The 21,306-nt window shown below is 41.2% G+C and overlaps 1 protein-coding gene across 2 annotated transcripts; it reads left to right on the plus strand.

Moving 5' to 3' along the window:
• The first annotated feature begins 1,038 nt into the window (after positions 1-1,038).
• Positions 1,039-18,814, plus strand: LOC132158921 (leukocyte elastase inhibitor-like). Of its 2 annotated transcripts, XM_059568544.1 has the most exons (9): positions 1,039-1,103; positions 2,137-2,313; positions 3,904-4,041; positions 4,184-4,339; positions 4,441-4,558; positions 4,696-4,838; positions 4,921-5,088; positions 6,171-6,386; positions 18,572-18,814. In XM_059568544.1, the coding sequence occupies exons 1-9, from the start codon at positions 1,071-1,073 to the stop codon at positions 18,773-18,775; spliced, it is 1,353 nt and encodes a 450-aa protein (XP_059424527.1). In that variant the 5' UTR covers positions 1,039-1,070; the 3' UTR covers positions 18,776-18,814. The 2 variants fall into 2 exon arrangements, with proteins under 2 accessions (XP_059424527.1, XP_059424528.1); XM_059568545.1 differs by lacking the exon at positions 18,572-18,814 and having other exon boundaries at positions 6,171-6,738.
• Positions 18,815-21,306: the final 2,492 nt, after the last annotated feature.

Below are 21,306 nucleotides of genomic sequence, written 5' to 3' on the forward strand. Positions count from 1 at the left end.
TGATGGCACAGTTTAACCCTCATTGAATTACAACATTTAACTTTAAACTTGCTATCATGTATTTTTTAGTTGTCCCTTTCCAGCTTGATTTAGGTCAGATTTCTCTTAATCCGCTATGCTTTGAACATGGTTTTTTAAACCGATGACATGCCTTAAGGGATGTTATTTCTTTCACTTAGTTATCTAATCTGCTTCTTCTTTAAGTAAAATATAGTGTATATAAATGCAAATATGGGGGAAACAAGCATTTGTTTGTGGTTTGAATTCTGAAAAATCAGAAAGTAGTAGCCGATATAGAATTTTCTCTGAACATTCAAATTGCAAAGATTATGGGAATGTTACTTTTGAATGTTCTCCAAATGTTCAGAAACAACTAGTGACATTTCGAACTAAAATGTTTCAGAAACATTTTTTTTTAACATTATTAAGGACCAGATAATTTTGAATGCACATTGTGGTTCCTCGTAAAGCGTTTGTTCAATAACTTCGAGAGAACCTTGGTGAAACATTCTGAGAACATTTATTAGCGGAGAAGGAAAGTCAGTGTTTGTTTTTGTTGACGCAAATCGCTGATCTACTGTGAGATGTTGAAACATTCACCCTAACAACACTTTTCCACCGCTCCCCTCGACGCCAGCCACCCACATTACCCGCCACATTCATCTCTAACAAACCTTTAGTTTGACAGGAAGGCTAGATTTGGTTGAGAGGCTGGGTTTTGGGGCGAGGCAACATGTATAAGGATTTTAATATCCCGTCAATTCATCCCCCGCACTTTTTCGGTCAAGTGTGTTCGCATCGAGGTTTTCAAGAGCTGGTGGGACTCCAAATAGATTTAAACTCAAAGAGACAGGATAGTCTGCGCAGGACCTGATTTATTTGGACCCAGAATATAAAGCGAGGAGCACTAAACACTCCTGTGTGTGATTCTGTGATTCTTTCATTCCTACTCTCGCGCAGAAACTCGAACCAGGAAATTGACAGAAAGCATCCAGCCCTAGCTGTATGAAAACAGAAAAACGGAAACTTTTGGAAACATGAAGACATTAAACATACGATTGCGACAATATATGGTTTATTTGTGTTTTTCATATCATCTCCAGGTAATAAATAACGTTTATGAACAATGCAGTGCTCAATGACATATCATTTATTACAGTTTAGAAACTTTTCTGCCAAACAAGTGTTTGTAGTATATAAACATTAACAAATTATTATTGATTATTGTCCAGCAGTTATATGATTTCTAAGCCATTTAAAGCTAGATATTAGAGTAAAAATAATGTTGCCTATACTCTACCAGTCAAAAGTTTTTGAACAGTAAAATTGTTTTTTGTTTTTTTTTAAATCTCTTCTGTTCGCCAAGTCTGCATTTATTTTGATCCAGCAGTACAGCAAATGTAAAAAAAAAAAAGTACAGCAAAACAGTACAATTTTGAAATATTTTTAGTATTTGGAAAAACTGAGTATGTTTTTTTTTCCAGGTATCTTTGATAAATAGAAAGTTCAGAAGAACAGCATTTATGTGAAATAGAAATATTTTGTAACATTATACATGTCTTTATCATCACTTTTGATAAATGTAAAGCATCCTTGTTAAATAAAAGTATTAATTTCTATCATTTCTTTTCCAAAAAATAAAAATATAATGACTCCAAGCTTTTGAATGGTATAGTATTACGTTACAAAAGCTTTTTTATTTCACATAAATATTCAAATAGAAAGCAGTTATTTTAAATAGTAAAAATATTTCACAACATTACTACTTTTGTTGTACTTTGGATCAAATAAATGCAGGCTTGGTGAGCAGAAGAGACTTCTTTATAAAATGTAAAAATTCTTATTGTTCAAAAACTGTTGACTGGCATATAGATTACAGAAATGTTGTACTTTAATGTTACTTTTAAATAGTTTATAGTCTAACAGAAATAACACATCAGTAAATTTGATATCTGTGTGTAAATGCTCCTACAGAACTATTGTTCTGATATTAGAAATCTGATGCCGTATGAGACAAAGCATCCATGTTTCTTTGACAAATGTGATGATGTTCACATTGGAAATGACAGCTTATGTTTGGAATTATTGTCACTTTATTTGTTATGCTGATAATGCATCTCTCTTCTTCTTGCTCAGCTTGTGAAAATGGAGTCTTTGTCTGCAGCAAACACACAGTTCTGTTTAAACCTGTTCAAGAAGATCAGTGAAGGAGACGCATCAGGAAATGTGTTCTACTCTCCGATCAGCATCTCCTCGGCTCTGGCCATGGTGTCGCTCGGAGCAAAAGGAAACACAGCAGCGCAGATGTTTAAGGTAATCTCACACAATCTGAATTTCTGAACCTACTTTAACTGATAGAGAGTGAAGTGAAAGTGAATAGAGACAGAGAGAGAACAAGATCAGGAAGTGACGCAAGCCTTTTGCACAAAAGGTTTTAAAAGGAACAGCTCACCCAGAAATGAACATTGGTTATGTTACGTTCCCCTTTTTTTTCTGGTCTAAGGGGTTTCAAGGGGAGTAACAAGTGTTGTAACAAATATATAAATGTGAGAAAACTCCTTTCCATCTATCCCAGTTCTAAATACCTCTCACGGAGTTAGATCCAGAAGGCTACACAACACCCTTTTGATTCACACAAACAAAAGAAAACTGAAGAAAAATACGCTTACTAAACGTTTCTTTTATTTAAATAAAAAGTATCCAAGTATTTATAAAGCAAACAAATGATCAACAAACAAACAAAACAAGTTTAAATAACCAAATCGTCAGGAGAGGGCCAGGCCAAAATAACAAACAAAACAAGGGATTTCTAAAGTTTAAACCCAGATAAATTACCTAACAAAAGAAAAGAAAAATAAAGACAGTCATCTTACCTCTCTCCCTGACTAACAATACATAAACAGGAGAAAAGTTTAGGGATGGATAATCCAAATAAATTGGCGCCCGTCTCCCTACACGGTTTAAACATTCAAACTCACACAGTCTAAATGCTTGTACTCAGACAACAGGTTTCACCACATAAGTTCTCTTTTCAACAACAGTTCACACAACTCTGTCTGGGATAGATGGAGAGGGATTCCTCTCGATCACAGTCTCTTTGCTGCTTTATAAACGCTGCCAGCAGAAAAGCCACGCTCCTGCTAATTAAGATCAGCTGCAGATGATTTGGAGTGCTGCATGAAAGAGAGAGAGAGAGATAAAAGAAAAAGTGAACACATTCACCAGCACAATACAACGGCAAGTCTACGTCACAGGACGTAACACCCCCACCGTTAAGATTATAAATTACAATAGTCAGTTATATAATAAACAAGACACCAATTCACTCACATTACTGGAGAAAAAAAAAAGTAGTAGTCACAAATTAAACCATTTATGACCTAGACAACGCATCATATACTCGTCCTCACCGTTGCAGCTTGTGCTTTATATTCCAAATATGCACTATATTTCCAATCTGCAGTTATGGTTTAATGTTCAGTGGACATTATTTGTTAAACATTAACTTGTAAACAGAACATATGTAAAAATGAGAGCACAGTCAGTTTTTTGTCAGTTTTGTCAGCTCATCCATTCTTTGAAATGGCATTATTTGTAGTGCATTTTAAAATTTTGTAATTCTCGTTATGTTATATTATCATGAAATTTCAGATTCAATCTTTTATCGACTTGTTTTCTTATAATTAGCACAAGTTTTGTATTTATTTTTGTAAATGATTGATCATAGTGCTCATTGATATGATATACCTTAGTTTTTGAGTGAACATGTTAAAAGAAATAAAAAACCTGTACTGTTTGGTGATAATATAGCATAATGTGAGATTTACAAAGAATTTTTAAAAGACCAGCCCTTTTTGACTGAGGATACTAAGAAATTAATTCTACCATAATAAAACTGTCTAGGTCCTGAGTTTTACCAATCCTCCCAAACCTGACGGAGCGACTCCAGCATCTCATCAACAAGCTCAGAAGCCCCAGATTGCCTGCGGTGTCAAGGATCAACATGGACCGTCAATGACACAACAATCCCAAAAGTTTGAGGTACCTCCTGAACTTAATATTTATTATGAGTATTTATGTGAAACACTAACCTCATGACTTGCAATAACAGCTGTATTTGCTGTAGTCATACATGTAGTCTTTGGGTTCATCTGAATAAATTAGACATTGTTGATGAAAACAGAAATGTTCTGCGCAGCCGGCCCCTGGACAAAAGACTGAGGACCAAATTCATTCCAGCTTCAACAAGCTCATGAGTGAACTGAAGAAACCAGGAGCCCCGTATGTGTTGAGTCTCGCCAACCGTCTCTACGGAGAGCAGTCATACCAGTTTGTGGAGGTAGGACTCAATTACAACAATTAATTCAAGGTTTGCTCGTGGTGTTAAAGAATAAGGTTCTGGAAATGATCGCTAATTTAATTGATTTGCTATGATAACAGAAATTCCTGAATGATGCAAAAAGATACTATGAAGCTGAACTGGAGGAGGTGGACTTCAAGAAGAAACCAGACGCTTCACGTGTCGACATCAACAAATGGGTGGAGAAAAACACTCAAGGTGAAGACCAGCATGAAATTAATCTGAAATTAAAGTGACTCTACACTTTTAAAAACAAAGATTTTTCATACATTTATTTGTAGAGCATTAGGTTTCAAAATAATCTTTGCGATAATATTATAGTACTTTATTTTCAGGGAAGATCAAGGATTTGCTTCCAGAGAGATCCATCGATGCGATGACGAGACTGGTCTTGGTGAACGCCATCTACTTCAAGGGGAACTGGATGGAGAAATTCCCAAAAGAAGCCACCAGAGATGGACAGTTTAAGCTGAACAAGGTGAGATTTCATCTTCTTGTTGATTTAATGTAATGAAATGAAATCAGAGGAGTTGTGATGTGTTTGCATTGATGCTCGGCAGACTCAAACTAAACCAGTGAAGATGATGAATCAAATGACAGAGTTTCCTCTGGCCTTCATCCCAGAGATGGACAGTCAGGTTCTGGAGCTGCCGTATGTTGGGAAGAATCTCAGTATGTTGATCATCCTTCCTAACGAGATTCAAGATGAAACCACTGGCCTTCAGAAGGTGAGAAAGCAGAGATTATACTTCATTCAGCATATACTGACTTTATTAAAAATGAAGGTCCCAAAAGGGGGTTTTCACAGTTAAGTCATAAAAGAGCTATTTTTGGTTTCCCAAAGAACCTTTCAGTGAGCAGTTCTTAAAATAACAATTTTTCTTAATGTGAAGAACACCTAAACAACCATTTCCCGCTGTAATAGGGTTGTGTTGATAGACGATAGTGTTGTGTTCCAACGATAGTCAGAGATCTCGACGATTGCAGATGTCTCTGTCGATAGTCAAGATGATATTAGGCTCATTCTCCTTTTAATGAATTAAATTATAATTATTATTATTATTATGGGGTGCATGGTCCGGAGCGCTTTATGGCTGATCCGTCAGTTCAATTGAACTTCACTCCAAATATATGAACTTACCTGTTTTGAATACTTTATATTTAACGTGTTCGTTTATGTCCAATATTAGTGTTAAACTGTTGGGACTTTAAATTAAATCCACTATTGATTTTCACCGTTGACTGATTTGCAGAACATTTAGACTGATAACTTCTGTGCTCAGATGCAGCAAATTTCTCACAGGACGCGCAATATGATGAGTTGTGTCCGACTATATATGAACTAGCTCTTTTAAATACAGTATTTTTATATTTAAAGTTAGTTTATGAGTATGTTTGAAAGTATATTTTTTTGATTATTGGTGATTCCATAGGCTCTCTCTGGCGTACATGCATGGTTTAAAACTCCAAATAGTTATGCTATGACAAAAACAAAGAGTCTCTCTCTTACTCCACCAATGCACGATAATATTGTGTATCATCGATCTCACGGGCTGACGATATGACAACTTGAAAAATGACCATATCGCCCAACACTACACTGTAAATAATCTTTTGTGGAATGGAAAGGTTTCATGGATGTTAAATGTTCTTCATGGAACCATAGATGCAAATAAAGGACCTTTATTGTATATGGATTGTTGTTTCATTATTTCTTAATGGCAAATACATTTGCCAAGTTCTTTGTATAAATTTTGGTTTCATATAGTTAAAAAAAAAAAAAAACCTTTAACGTGACTTTCTTCTGCAGCTTGAAAAGGCACTGACCTACGAGAAGCTGATGGAGTGGACGAGACCTGAAGTCATGTATGAAACAAAAGTTGAAGTATCTCTGCCCAGATTCAAGATGGAGGAAACCTATGGCATGAAGAGTCTTCTGATCAGCATGGGAATGGAGGATGTGTTTGACGGGAAGAAGGTGAATCTTTCAGGTATGTCACCCAACAATGATCTGGTGGTTTCGAAGGTGATTCATAAAGCCTTTGTTGAAGTAAACGAGGAAGGAACTGAAGCAGCTGCGGCCACCGGCGTCGCCATGAACAGCTTGGGTGCGAGGATCCCGCAGGTCTTTAATGCAGATCATCCGTTCCTCTTCTTCATCCGACACAATCCATCCAAGAGCATTCTGTTTTGCGGACGCTTCTGCTCTCCGTGATCCAGTCCTGCTGCTTGAGACCCTTGCAGCTGGTTTAGTTGGTGATCTGGTTAGAACCAGTAGAGGAGACTCTGGACAACTGCTACTAATTGTCATCTTTACTTATATGTGCCAACAGTATCAGAACCTGTTGCAGTTTACATGAGACAGACTTACATTAAATGAATACTAAAAAACTGTTTTCAGTTTTGTGTGGTAATTGTTTTGCTTCAGTCTCAAGTGGGACCTGCAATATACTTATTTGAAATGCATTAAATACTTTGTACTGATCATTTTATAGCAGGGATATTATCAGTAACTAAGACTAAAAGAAGACCATTTTCCTTATTGGAAATAAAATAAACAAGAACTGAAGTTCTTGTTTAAATATAAAATTAAATATAAAAACATATTTTTTTTTTCAGCTTGTGCCAAGGCAACATTTCTCATTTTTGTTTAGTTAGTTAAGGTGAAGTAATAAATTAGACATGAAATGACAAAAACACAAAATGACAAAAACTTTCAATTGAGCATTACAAGTTCAATTCACTAAACACAATACAACAGCTATTGCTATAATCACCCCAAACCTTAACATTTAACATAGAAATAATTAAACAATAGATTTAGATTCAAAATATGAATGTCTTTCTCAGATGGAGAGAAGACAGTTATGGCTCTTGATGTGTTTATAATTGAAGATATTAAATGCAGTACAGTTGTCCTGGTCTCAACCTATTGATAATTATAAGGATGTTGTGGTTTTGCACGGGTCTCTACATGTCATATATGTAATCAAATGCATCCTTTTGCATTAAGAACTTGTGTTTTTCCAGATTATCTGTATGCCAAAGCTATAAAACAATAAAAAACCTGTTTTGTTCGAATTTTAATTAACTTAATAAAAACAGCTATTACAGGCATGGTGTAAGAAACTCAAATAGATTCTGACAGTTTTTCAGGGGCTATGGTGACATGATGCCGGTTATAATACATTGTGTATACACTCACTAAACAAAGAGTGACAGCTTGCTAGAGTTTATGAGCTCTCTTTGCAAGCTTTCTTATTCCATTTATAATTATTATTATTTATTTATTCTGACTACGCACACGTTGTAAAGTTTCGGGTATGACGTCTGCATATTTATACTGGATTCACTCTCGAAATAGCAGTGACTGACATGGTGATAACCATAGCAATAGACAGGACAAAATATGTGAAAATGTGCATTAAGACTATAGCACCATATATGCACATATATATATGTGCATATATATGCATATGTACAATTTAATCACTTAACTAAAATGAGTAGGCTATTAATAAAATAAATATAATAAAATATAATCAGCTTACTTCCATTTAGTGAGATAAGCCTACTATTCACCTGAATTAGGAAAAAAAGCTAGTCTTCAGTGATGAGAAGACAACGTTTGAGCGAGTACACGCAATATCTGAACGAGAACAGAGACAATTCATAAAATAACAATAATGTATATTTTAAAGCACACATCCAGTTTTGTGATAGTGAAGGAACTCCGCTTGCGAGTGGAGAGATTCATCCTCGTGCATTACATGGATCACGTAACATTATGCATGCTCGATATTTGTCATATATCACGCTATAGAAACCGCTTAAAATAAAGTATAAAGAACAGAAGAAAGCGGCCCTAGGCAGCAGCACAAGCCAGGATCCAGATGCAGTTTGAAAGTTACTAAAAGCAAGCCGATATCAAGACCAAGTCCAAACATTCTGAAACAACTATTAAATAGGCATTAAAGTGCACTATCCAAACTTAAATTGCTGTAATTTATGAACACTTTGGAATATAAACATAAGGTTGGTCTCTTTTTAACGAAGAAAATTAGCAGATTTTGGCAAAAAATTTAAGTATCAAAAAGTTATAGAAGTTTAAATGTACTGTAAATAATATGCGCTATATTAATTTTATTTTATTTTATTTATTATACATATTTTACATAACAGGTTTTACTCTAAAACCGCTATAAAATTAAAGCCTTGTGTCTAAATAAGTTATGTTACAAATTTGAAGTTGATATGAAAAAAATTGAGGTTCCTGTGAGATTTTAGGGCGACATACCACACACAGCCACTGGGAGTCATCAAAACTATTTTTAATTTTCAACTTCTATCTCAAAATAACCACCAAATATGAAATTCTGAGACTCAGACCTTTCCAATGATATGTTTGTTGCCAAGATTATAAAAAGTTTTGGTTCTAGAAGACCGTAATGCATAATGTTTTATGACACTTGACCCTGCCCACTAAGGGGAGGTGACCGCCATTAGATTTTAAAGTACCATTTCTATGGTAAAGCAATGTCGGATTTCAAAATGATAAATCTTGGGCTTCTAAGCCCTTCAAATGATATATGATTTACGATGATTACTAAAAGATTTTATAGAGAAAAAGACAACAACAAAAAAGAGTGCCAAGCGTCCCACAGGTGGGACATTGACAGTTATGGAGTTAAACATGTTAAAATAATGTTTTTGAGAACATTATTAAAAACCAAATAGCTTCGCAAGATCATTCTATTTATTTGGAAAAACTTGGCAAAACGTTCTGAGAACATTCACTGTTAGCTGAGAAGGAAAGCGTCTCAAGGTTATGTATGTAACCCTAGTTCCTTGAAGGAACGAGACGCTGTGTCGAAACGCTTTTGGGGAATGTCCCTGACGAGACCGACTCTGAATATCGTGTGCAATCAGTCCATCGGAAAGGCGTGACGTCACGGGCTGGGTGACGTAGCGACCAGGAAGCTATAAAAGCACGTGCCGTGCAGCTGGCTTCAGCTTCGAGTAGGGAAGCAAGCGCCGGCAGGGGTGCCGGGAGTATGGCTCTGCGACGCAGCGTCTCGTTCCTTCAAGGAACTAGGGTTACATACGTAACCTTGAGACGTTCCTTTTTATCTGTATGCCAAAGCTATAAAACAATAAAAAACCTGTTTTGTTCGAATTTTAATTAACTTAATAAAAACAGCTATTACAGGCATGGTGTAAGAAACTCAAATAGATTCTGACAGTTTTTCAGGGACAAGGTGACATGATGCGTGTTATAATACATTGTATATACACTCAGTAAACAAAGAGTGACAGCTTGCTAGAGTTTATGAGCTCTCTTTGCAAGCTTTCTTATTCCATTTATAATTATTATTATTTATTTATTCTGACTACGCACACGTTGTACAGTTTCGGGAATGACGTCTGCATATTTATACGGGATTCACTCTCGAAATAGCAGTGACTGACATGGTGATAACCATAGCAATAGACAGGACAAAATATGTGAAAATGTGCATTAAGACTATAGCACCATATATGCACATATATATATGTGCATATATATGCATATGTACAATTTAATCACTTAACTAAAATGAGTAGGCTATTAATAAAATAAATATAATAAAATATAATCAGCTTACTTCCATTTAGTGAGATAAGCCTACTATTCACCTGAATTAGGAAAAAAAGCTAGTCTTCAGTGATGAGAAGACAACGTTTGAGCGAGTACACGCAATATCTGAACGAGAACAGAGACAATTCATAAAATAACAATAATGTATATTTTAAAGCACACATCCAGTTTTGTGATAGTGAAGGAACTCCGCTTGCGAGTGGAGAGATTCATCCTTGTGCATTACATGGATCACGTAACATTATGCATGCTCGATATTTGTCATATATCACGCTATAGAAACCGCTTAAAATAAAGTATAAAAAACAGAAGAAAGCGGCCCTAGGCAGCAGCACAAGCCAGGATCCAGATGCAGTTTGAAAGTTACTAAAAGCAAGCCGATATCAAGACCAAGTCCAAACATTCTGAAACAACTATTAAATAGGCATTAAAGTGCACTATCCAAACTTAAATTGCTGTAATTTATGAACACTTTGGAATATAAACATAAGGTTGGTCTCTTTTTAACGAAGAAAATTAGCAGATTTTGGCAAAAAATTTAAGTATCAAAAAGTTATAGAAGTTTAAATGTACTGTAAATAATATGCGCTATATTAATTTTATTTTATTTTATTTATTATACATATTTTACATAACAGGTTTTACTCTAAAATTGGTATAAAAGTAAAGCCTTGTGTCTAAATAAGTTATGTTACAAATTTGAAGTTGATATGAAAAAAATTGAGGTTCCTGTGAGATTTTAGGGCGTCATACCACACACAGCCACTGGGAGTCATCAAAACTATTTTTAATTTTCAACTTCTATCTCAAAATAACCACCAAATATGAAATTCTGAGACTCAGACCTTTCCAATGATATGTTTGTTGCCAAGATTATAAAAAGTTTTGGTTCTAGAAGACCGTAATGCATAATGTTTTATGACACTTGACCCTGCCCACTAAAGGGGAGGTGACCGCCATTAGATTTTAAAGTACCATTTCTATGGTAAAGCAATGTCGGATTTCAAAATGATAAATCTTGGGCTTCTAAGCCTTCAAATGATATATGATTTACGATGATTACTAAAAGATTTTATAGAGAAAAAGACAACAACAAAAAAGAGTGCCAAGCGTCCCACAGATGGGACATTGACAGTTATGGAGTTAAACATGTTAAAATAATGTTTTTGAGAACATTATTAAAAACCAAATAGCTTCGCAAGATCATTCTATTTATTTGGAAAAACTTGGCAAAACGTTCTGAGAACATTCACTGTTAGCTGAGAAGGAAAGCGTCTCAAGGTTACATATGTAACCCTAGTTCCTTGAAGGAACGAGACGCTGCGTCGAAACGCTTTTGGGGAACGTCCCTGACGAGACCGACTCTGAATATCGTGTGCAATCAGTCCATCGGAAAGGCGTGACGTCACGGGCGGGGTGACGTAGCGACCAGGAAGCTATAAAAGCACGTGCCGTGCAGCTGGCTTCAGCTTCGAGTAGGGAAGCAAGAGCCGGCAGGGGTGCCGGGAGTATGGCTCTGCGACGCAGCGTCTCGTTCCTTCAAGGAACTAGGGTTACATACGTAACCTTGAGACGTTCCTTTTCAGGAACTCGAGCTGCGTCGAAACGCTTTTGGGGAACGATGTGCCCACGCTGCCAGACTTCCAAATCCCTGCCTAGTGTGTAGTCAAAGAGCACAGCTAAGATGAGAGAACAGAAGAGCCCGGCGTGGCTCGCATGTCAAGATCGTAAAATCGGACAAATGTGGAGGGCGTGGACCACCCCGCAGCGTTGCTCGCACTGGACACATACAGTTTAGCTTCTCTTGGTCTGGCTCCCGAAAGGGAGGAGGACAGAAGGCCTGCAGTACGATAGGTTGTGGTGTAACAGAGGGAACCTTCGGAACGTAACCCGCTCGAGGGTATAAGAATGCTTTGGCCATACCAGGGGCAAAGTCTAAATAAGTAGGGGCTACCGAAAGGGCCTGAAGATCTCCAACTCTCTTTAGTGAGGTGATTGCCAGTAGCAGGACAGTTTTAAGTGTCAGATGTCTATCTGAGATATCTTGTATTGGCTCGAATGGAGCTTTACAAAGAGCCTCTAAAACCACAACCAAATCCCAGGGGGGAACACGGGATCGTACTGGAGGTCTAAGCCTCAGCGCACCGCGGAGGAAACGTGTAACTAGGGGGTGTCTACCCACTGACTGATCATTGAAAGGGACATGGAAAGCAGCTATGGCCGCCACGTAAACCTTTAAGGTGGAGTGGGATAACCCCGCAGAGAGCCTGGCTTGTAAAAACTCCAGAACTGTACCAACTGGGCAGTTTGCTGGGTCAAGCTGGCGGTCTCTGCACCATGAAGTGAAGAGCTTCCACTTCAGGGCGTACAGTTTCCTCGTAGAGGGAGCTCTGGATTGGAGTAGGGTCTCAACAACCTCGGTTGAGAGACCAGCTGCTAACAGCTGTGCCCCCTCAGGGGCCACACCCACAGCTTCCACAACTCCGGGCGAGGGTGAATTATCGTGCCCTGCGCCTGTGAGAGTAGGTCTGTCCTGATCGGTATCTCCCACGGAGAGCCGTCGAGGAGCGAGACTAGATCTGAGAACCATACTCGACCCGGCCAGAACGGGGCTAATAGTAGTAGACGGGCCCCGTCCCGGCGTACTCTCGCCAGAACTCCCGGGAGCAGAGCGATAGGGGGAAAAGCGTACAGACGAAGCCTCGGCCAGGTCTGTACCATAGCGTCCAGTCCCAGAGGAGCTGGATGAACTAGAGAGAACCAGAGGGGACATTGCGATGTCTCCTGAGTCGTAAAGAGGTCCACCTGGGCTGTTCCAAATACTCTCCATATCTGCTTCACCACCTCGGGGTGAAGCATCCATTCCCCGGGCCTCGGCCCCTGTCTCGACAGTATGTCTGCTCCCACATTCAATCTCCCAGGAATATACACTGCTCTGATCGAGAGGAGTTTGCCCTGGGACCACAGAAGGATCTGGTGTGCCAGCTTGTACAAGGGGCGCGAACGCAGACCCCCCTGGTGATTGATATAAGAGACCACTGATGTGTTGTCGGTGCGCACCAACACATGGTGACCTCTCAGGTCTGGGAGGAAATATTTCAATGCTCGATAGACTGCTAGTATCTCTAGGCAATTGATGTGCCATGTTAGATGGCGACCACTCCACAGACCGCGGGCAGGGTGGCCACTCATGACCGCACCCCAACCGGTGAGGGACGCATCTGTCGCTAGCGTTACACGGTGACAAGGAACTCCCAGCACCGGGCCCTGATTCAAGAACCAAGGTTTCTTCCACATGTCTAAGGCACGAAGGCACCGCCGCGTGACCTTGATAACTCGAAGTGGATTTCCCCTCGGGGAAAAGTCCTTGGACTTGAGCCACCACTGTAGGGGTCTCATGTGCAGCAGGCCAAAAGGTATCACGTTGGACGCAGCTGCCATCATCCCTAACAATCTCTGGAATTGTTTGACAGTGAGTGACTGGCTTTCTTTGACTCTCTCGACTGATGTGAGGATCGACTCGATCCGAGCAGGAGACAAGCGTGCCTGCATCGTGGTCGAATTCCACACTACGCCTAGATAGGTGGTTCTCTGAACTGGAGAAAGTACACTCTTCTTGGCGTTTAGTCTCAAACCCAGCTCCCCCATGTGTGCGAGAACGACATCTCGATGTCGAGCCGCCATCTGCTCTGATTGAGCTAGGATCAACCAATCGTCGATATAATTTAAGATGCGGATGCCCTGCATACGAAGGGATACCAGAGCCGCATCCATATATTTCGTGAACGTGCGGGGTGAGAGTGCGAGGCCAAAGGGAAGTACTCGATATTGATAAGCTTTGCCCCCGAAAGCGAACCTCAGAAACTTCCTGTCTTGTGGAAGGATGGATATGTGGAAGTATGCGTCTTTGAGATCTATTGTGACAAACCAGTCCTCGGATCTGATTTGAGCTACAACCTGGTTGACCGTGAGCATTTTGAACTTCAGTGACATAACTGAGCGGTTCAGGAGACGTAAGTCTAAGATCGGACGCAACCCCCCATCCTTCTTTGGAACTATGAAATACCGGCTGTAAAACCCGGATACCCTGTCTAGAGGAGGGACCACCTCGATGGCCTCCTTCCTTAATAGGGTATTCACTTCTTGTTCCATAACCAGAGCCTGCTGGGGGCTGACCACAGTCGGTGTAACCTCGTTGAACTTCGGTGGTGGATGACCGAACTGAATGCAATAGCCTCTTTCTATTGTACGCAGGACAATATTGAGATACATTTGGCAGTAGCTTCCACGCTGCTAAATAATCTACTAAGGGAATCAGTCTCTCGAGACTGACCTCTGGTGTAAGAGGCCCCCGAAGGGGCGGCGAGCATCCCAGCTCCGCTACGCTCACGGGCGGAAGTAACTGGGGGTGGCGCTCGCTGGAGGCCGCTGCGCCCTGAAACTCTGGCAGGGTTGGCAGACCGACCTCCTGAGGGTACTGAGGTGAGACGGGCACCGTATAATGAGGTGAACCGCGCTCTACCCCAGCAGGGGCTACCCTCTGGATCCTGGCGTCAGGATCTTTTCGTCGAGGACTTCCGGGCTTCGATGACAGATCTTAAATCGTTTTTTGCCCTAGAAGCCCCGGACTCAGAGCGTCGTTGCCCTCGGTCCCGACGTGGGGGAGCACGAGTGGCGACGCTCTGTTTTTGTGCTTCCCGGTGTGAGGAGCCGGTATGTGGCGTGGTCATCTCCCGCCCAGATGCACCACGAGAGCGACGAGGGAGGAAACTCTGGAACGCCGCCGCCTGCTTGTGAGCCTCCTGGAACCTGTCGACGACAGTATTAACTGTGTCGCCGAACAGGCCCGAGGCTTGAAGCGGGGCGTCCAGGAGGCAGACCCTGTCTCGTTCTTTAATTTCTGACAGGGTCAGCCACAAATGCCTCTCCGCGGCCACTAAGGCTGCCATAGACCGCCCAATTGCGCGAGCGGTCTCCTTAGTGGCGCGGAGGGAGAGATCAGCGGTCTTTCTGAGTTCTTCAATATCTTCAGACTTAATCCCCTCCCCCATCGACATCTCTCAGCAGGTCAGCCTGATAAGCTTGCAGGACTGCCATAGTATGAAGGCATGCCCCAGCCTGACCTGCTGCCACATAACCTTTGCCCACTAGCGATGATGTAACTCGAAGCGGCTTAGTGGGCAATGTCGGAGCCTTTAGAGACGAGGCCGAACCGGGTGACAGATAGCCCGCGAGCGTCTGTTCGACCTGTGGCATCGCTCTATAACCACGCTCTCCCAGCCCCATCACGTTGCCATAATATAGTGAATCAGGGCCAAAGAAGCGGGGACGAATACGGGTGGTTCCACGATCTCGATAACTCATCATGGAGATCGGGAAAATACGGAAGGCTCCGACGTGGAGGTGGTTGCTTCGGCCGCAGAAAGCGTTCGTCTAATTTGCTTCTCTGCGGCTCAGTTTGTTTCTCAGCAGGCCAGTCGATTTTTAATTTATCTACTGCACGCGTGACCACCTCCAAAAGCTCCTCATACTGGGGCGACAGGGGTGGCGAATCCCCAGCAACAGTCTCCACATCGACCTCCTCGGAGGACGAGAGGTGAAGAGCTGATCCCTCACCCTGGGGGGAAGAAACCGACGAGCGTGCTTCCGAACCCAGGGTTTGGGCGCCGGATCTGGCAGATGAGGAAGGAGATAAGGACTGGCCCGTCTCCATTCCTTCTGACAGATCCACCTGCGAACCCCACGAGTGCAGCAGCCGCTCTGCCTCGGCAGAAGCAGGGCCAGCACCGCGAGGAACGCTGGTGAAGGCTCCCTCCTCGAAAAAGAGAGCCCTCCGGGATCGAAGCGTCCGCATTGGCAATCGTTCGCAATGCGGACAGTCGGCCCCCTCGAGAGCCGACTCAGCGTGCTTCGATCCCAGGCAAGCAACGCACAGCCTGTGTGTATCCCCGCTCGTAATGTAGCGAGGGCAGGGAGGAACACACAATCTATAACGTGGCTTGGGCATACTGTTTTAGCGATCTTTTTAAAGCTAAGGGACAGACAACAATAAATAGGACCAACAGGACAGACTTTTGACATGCACACACAGAGCGCTTGCTGACAGATTCGAAGCTGAAGCCAGCTGCACGGCACGTGCTTTTATAGCTTCCTGGTCGCTACGTCACCCCGCCCGTGACGTCACGCCTTTCCGATGGACTGATTGCACACGATATTCAGAGTCGGTCTCGTCAGGGACGTTCCCCAAAAGCGTTTCGACGCAGCTCGAGTTCCTGAAAAGGAACTAATGTTTTCTGATCACTGATCTACTGAGAGATGCTGAATCATCCACCCTCCCCTCGACTACATTCAGCTCTAACAAGCCTTTAGTTTGACAGGAAGTCAGGATTTGTTTTAGAGGCTGGGCAACATTTATTAAAAGGACACAGAAGAGAATACATTGACACACGGGACACTTCTGCTGAATGCTCTAGGTAAGGCTTTTATTTCACTTCTCTTTTTTTCGTTTGTTTGAAGGATTTTTATTTAATTAATAGTCTGATAGAACTAAGAAGTATCTGTGTGTGTAAATGACCCTCAAACAACTGTTCTGATGAACTGATGTCATATGAGACATAAAGCATCTGATAAGGGCTTCTACCTATCCCTTTTCGAGCAGGTTGAATATTATGCTATAATTAAATAATTAAATAATTATTTATTTATTTTTGTTGTTGTTGTTGTTGTTTATTTATGTGGATATTTCTTACACATTGCTCTCATTTTTATTTTTATTATTATTTTATTAATTGTTCGAAATAAAGTTTTCATTCATCCATTCATTCAAACCGCTCCCTATTCACTATATAGTGCACTATATGGGGTGTCAGCCATTATGTACTGCTGTCCGAATTCTGAGTGAACTACTTCATTCCTTACATTCGTCCACTACTTTTTAACCACAATTTATTATATTTCCCACAAGCCAATGCGGAGTAGCATCGAGCTGGAAGCGAGAGCTGGAGCGAGCCGCGAGTTTGAATGAGAGATATACATACATTATTTATATTAAAATATGTTATGTATATATATATCCACAGATGACAGCACAATTACTAGAAATGTGTTAGAAGAAACCTGAAATCTTTTGCAAGAACATGTTGTGGTTTGCAGACTAATAAACTGGAATTCTTTAACTTCCAATGAAAACAATCTACTTGGCACAAAGCCAAAGACACAACGAATACGCAAGCACTACTATATGATGGTGAAAGCATGTTTGCACACTAGTGTCTTCATACAATCACACCCAGAATAACTCACAGTTCGGACTTAATAACCTTCATTTTAAAGCAAGTAAGTTTCTTCACATCCATTCACATGTATAACATCAGCCTGACCGTCCAGTGTTGTGGATAATGTGCAGAAATGATGCTTGATGTCATAGTTTATTCTTTTTTTTAATTTTTATGAATTATTGAATAACAATTTCAGGAACAGTAATATTCCAATTCAAACTGTGCACTCCAGTTAAATATACTGTCTTACTTGCTCTCCGCTGAGCATGATGGGAAATAATAATAATAATATTTCATTGCATTTATATAGTGCTTTTCTAGGCACTCAAAGCGCTTTACATTTTCATGGGGTATCTCCTCATCCACCACCAGTGTGCAGCATCCACCTGGATGATAGGAAATGACCTTATGACGGCACAGTTTGAATTACAACATTTAACTTTAAACTTGCTGTCATGTGTTTTGTAGTTGTCCTTTTTTAGCTTGATTTTGGTCAGATTTCTCTTCATCCACTGTGATTTGAATCTAATCTGCTTCTTCTTTTAGTTAAATATAGTGTATAGGCTATAAATGCAAATATGGGGGAAATAAGCATTTGTTTGTTGTTTGAAGTGTAAAAATAGCATACATAATTTCAGAATGTTTTCTGAACAGTCAAACTGCAAAAATTATGGGAACATTACTTTTTGAACTAGGGACATTCTGGTTACTCAAAAAACCTTTGCTCAATAACTTTGAGAGAACCTTGGTGAAACATTTTGAGAACATTCTCTATTAGCTGAGAAGGAAAGTCAGTGTTTGTTTTTGTTTATGCAGATCGCTGATCTACTGTGAGATGTTGAAACATTCCCCCTAACAGCACTTTTCCACCGCTCCCCTCGACTCCAGCCATCCACATTCACTAACAAACCTTTAGTTTGACGGGAAGGCTACATCTTGTTTAGAGGCTGTTTTTTGGGACGAGTCAACATTCATAAGAAAGAGAATTCATTCATCTCCAACACACGGGAAACCTCTTCACTGCTGCTGAATACTCTAAGTAAAGCATTTGATTCACTTCTCTGTTTGTTTGAAGTACTTTTATATAGTTTATAGTCTAATAGAACTAAAAAATAAGTAAATTTGATATCTGTATGTGCAAATGGTCCAACTACAGACTCCTGAACTACTGTGAGAAAAGGCATCCATGTTTCTTTGACAAACATGTGATGTTGTTCACATTGGAAATCACACCTACTTTTTAGAATTGTCACTATTTGTTATGCTGATAATGCATCTCTCTTCTTTCTTGCTCAGCTTGTGAAAATGGAGTCTTTGTCTGCAGCAAACACACAGTTCTGTTTAAACCTGTTCAAGAAGATCAGTGAAGGAGACGCATCAGGAAATGTGTTCTACTCTCCGATCAGCATCTCTTCGGCTCTGGCCATGGTGTCGCTCGGAGCAAAAGAAAACACAGCAGCGCAGATGTTTAAGGTAATCTCACACAATCTGAATTTCTGAACCTACTTAAACTGAGAGAGAGTAAAGTGAAAGTGAATAGAGACAGAGAGAGAACAAGATCAGGAAGTGACGCAAGCCTTTTGCACAAAAGGTTTTTAAAGGAACAGCTCACACAGAAATGAACATGGTGTTATCTTTTTTTTTTACTTCGGCGCTCTCCGTCTCGGCAGCCGTATGTGTGTGCGTAACAGTTTACCAGTTACTCAAGTCCGTGCAAAAGATGAGTTATACAAAGTGTTCTGAGTATGCTGCTTTATTGGTCTCTCCGGCATGCATCCACATGACCCACAATGTTGCAGTGAACACAACTACTCAGCACATCTCTAATGAAAACACCAGAAAACAAGGAAACATACATATCCGCTCTGTTCAATGCTGTACACCCCAGCATGCGTGTTCCGGACTACTCCACCCATAATTCCCTTCCGCTCGTACTACAATTTACGTCCTTACAACTTTAAAGGAACAGCTCCTTATTTCCCCTTTGTTCCACAACACTACCCCCACTCTGGATGGTAATTAACTATAACACCAATCCAGCAGCCCTTGCATAACAACATAAAATGTATCAACATTTAACAGTGCAAATAACAGAAGAAATACATCCAACATACTGCCTCCTGTTTCTTTTTTTTTTTTCTTTTTCTCTGAGGCAACTCCACTTGATGGAGCACAGTCCATGTTAGCGAACTCCACTCAATAGAGATACTAGCCTTCGTAATCCAGCCCCACGTGACAGGGTAAACAGTCCATAAGGCAGAGGGTAGCACGGTGCTTGGATGGGAAAAAGGATGGCATAAAAGTTAATTGCACAGTCCCTTTTTGGAAACAGTCCAATTAGTGGATGGAATCTCTCTTCCACATTGCCCCTTTTGAAGGAGGGAATACCAGCTGAGCGTTTACACACAAAAATGTTAATAATAATAATACTTTGTTGTTGATGAACTCACCCATAGGCACAACAAATAACATCCACTGGGGTCAACATAGAAAAAAAAAATTAATGCAACACTAATTCTCTTTTAACAGTAGAACAGTTGGTATGTTTGTCAAAGTCTCTTTTCCTCGAGCATCAGATTGTCCAGTCACCAAACCACTTTGGTGGTCTCTTAACTCGTTGCGGCCTACCCCCGATTTGGCCGTTAACAGTCCATGGTTTACTTGGTTGCACCGTGCTACCTTCTCCGCACTGCACATTTCTATCCTCCTGTTTAGTCATTGACACATCAAGTACAGGCACCTGCTCCATGCCGCTGTCATTTACAGTTTCCTCTGCAAAGAGGTGAGTGAGGCCAAGGTCAAGGTCACTAAAGTTAGCTCCAAGACTGGGAGTAGGCCCCTCCTGGGGTTGCCAGGCTTCCAAACTTTTAAACACCCAGCCATTTTCCAGGGGTTGTCGGGAATGATACAGCTTGAGCTTATCGTGATGAACGACCTTCACTTTTGTCTTTGGACCCTTCTGGATTCGATACGCCATATCATCCAAGTGTCCCAGAACAAAGTACGGACCCTCATAAGCAGGTAGAAACTTCCTGATCTTATTTTTCACCCTTTTAGTCCCTTTTATGAGGTACCAGACAGCATCACCGAACCTTATAATGTGTCCTCGCCACATTCTTGTCATATTGCTTTTTGGCACGTTCAACGGAATGACCCAGTTGCTCTCTGGCAATTTGATGTGCCAACTCCAACCTTTCTCTCATTTCAGCAACATATTGTGGGGGAGTAGGAGCTGAGTTTTCACTAAGAGGCAACCCTACAACTAGATCAGCAGGCTCTGTCAACTCCCGGCCAAATAGCATCATGTTTGGGGTGAAACCAGTGGAGCAATGCTTGGTAGCTCGGTAAGCCATCACAGCCATGGGAACCATGAGATCCCAGTCCCAGTGACACCGCTCTGAAGTGGTAGCCAGTATTTTCTGGAGAGTGCCGTTAAATCGCTCCACTTGTCCATCCGACTGGGTGCGGAAAGGTGTCGTTCGAGTCTTCTCAATTCCTAGCAATTCACACATCGCTTGGAAAACACAAGTTGCGAAGTTGGAGCCTTGGTCACTATGCAGTGTCGCCGGTGCTCCATAGCGACAAACCCATTCAGTAACTATAACCTCCGCAACAGTGACCGCCTGGTCGTTGGGTAGGGGGTAGGCTTCCACCCACTTAGTGAAATAGTCCTGCACCACAAGAATATAACTGTTGAATCGTTCTGTTTCATTCATGGGGCCCATCAAATCGACAGCAATCTTCTCCATTGGAGCCCCCACCCGAACAGTGCCCATTGGCGCTTGCGGGGTCTTTGTGGGTCGAGCCTTCGCAGCACAGCTGGCACACGTGCGACACCAGAGTGTAACATCCTCCCGCATCTGGTACCAGTAATACCGTGACTGTAATCGGGACAGCATCCGCTCCACCCCGAAGTGTCCACCCACTGGTCCATCGTGCATCTGATGCATGACATCCTTCCGAAAGACTTTTGGCAAGATAATTTGAGGATAAAACTCTGGGCCCTCCATCAGGTAGAAACGCCTTACCAA

The sequence above is a fragment of the Carassius carassius genome, chromosome 15 (genome assembly GCF_963082965.1).
Source record: "Carassius carassius chromosome 15, fCarCar2.1, whole genome shotgun sequence".
NCBI classification, from domain to species: Eukaryota; Metazoa; Chordata; class Actinopteri; order Cypriniformes; family Cyprinidae; genus Carassius; species Carassius carassius.

What these genes read in the sequence shown, in the direction of transcription:
- LOC132158921 (XM_059568544.1), top strand. Translation starts at nt 1,071, where the DNA reads ATGGTTTATTTGTGTTTTTCATATCATCTCCAG. An exon ending in GTTTTTCATATCATCTCCAG is followed by an intron (nt 1,104 to 2,136) that starts GTAATAAATAAC and finishes CTTCTTGCTCAG; the next exon opens with CTTGTGAAAATGGAGTCTTT. An exon ending in GACAGTTTAAGCTGAACAAG is followed by an intron (nt 4,839 to 4,920) that starts GTGAGATTTCAT and finishes GATGCTCGGCAG; the next exon opens with ACTCAAACTAAACCAGTGAA.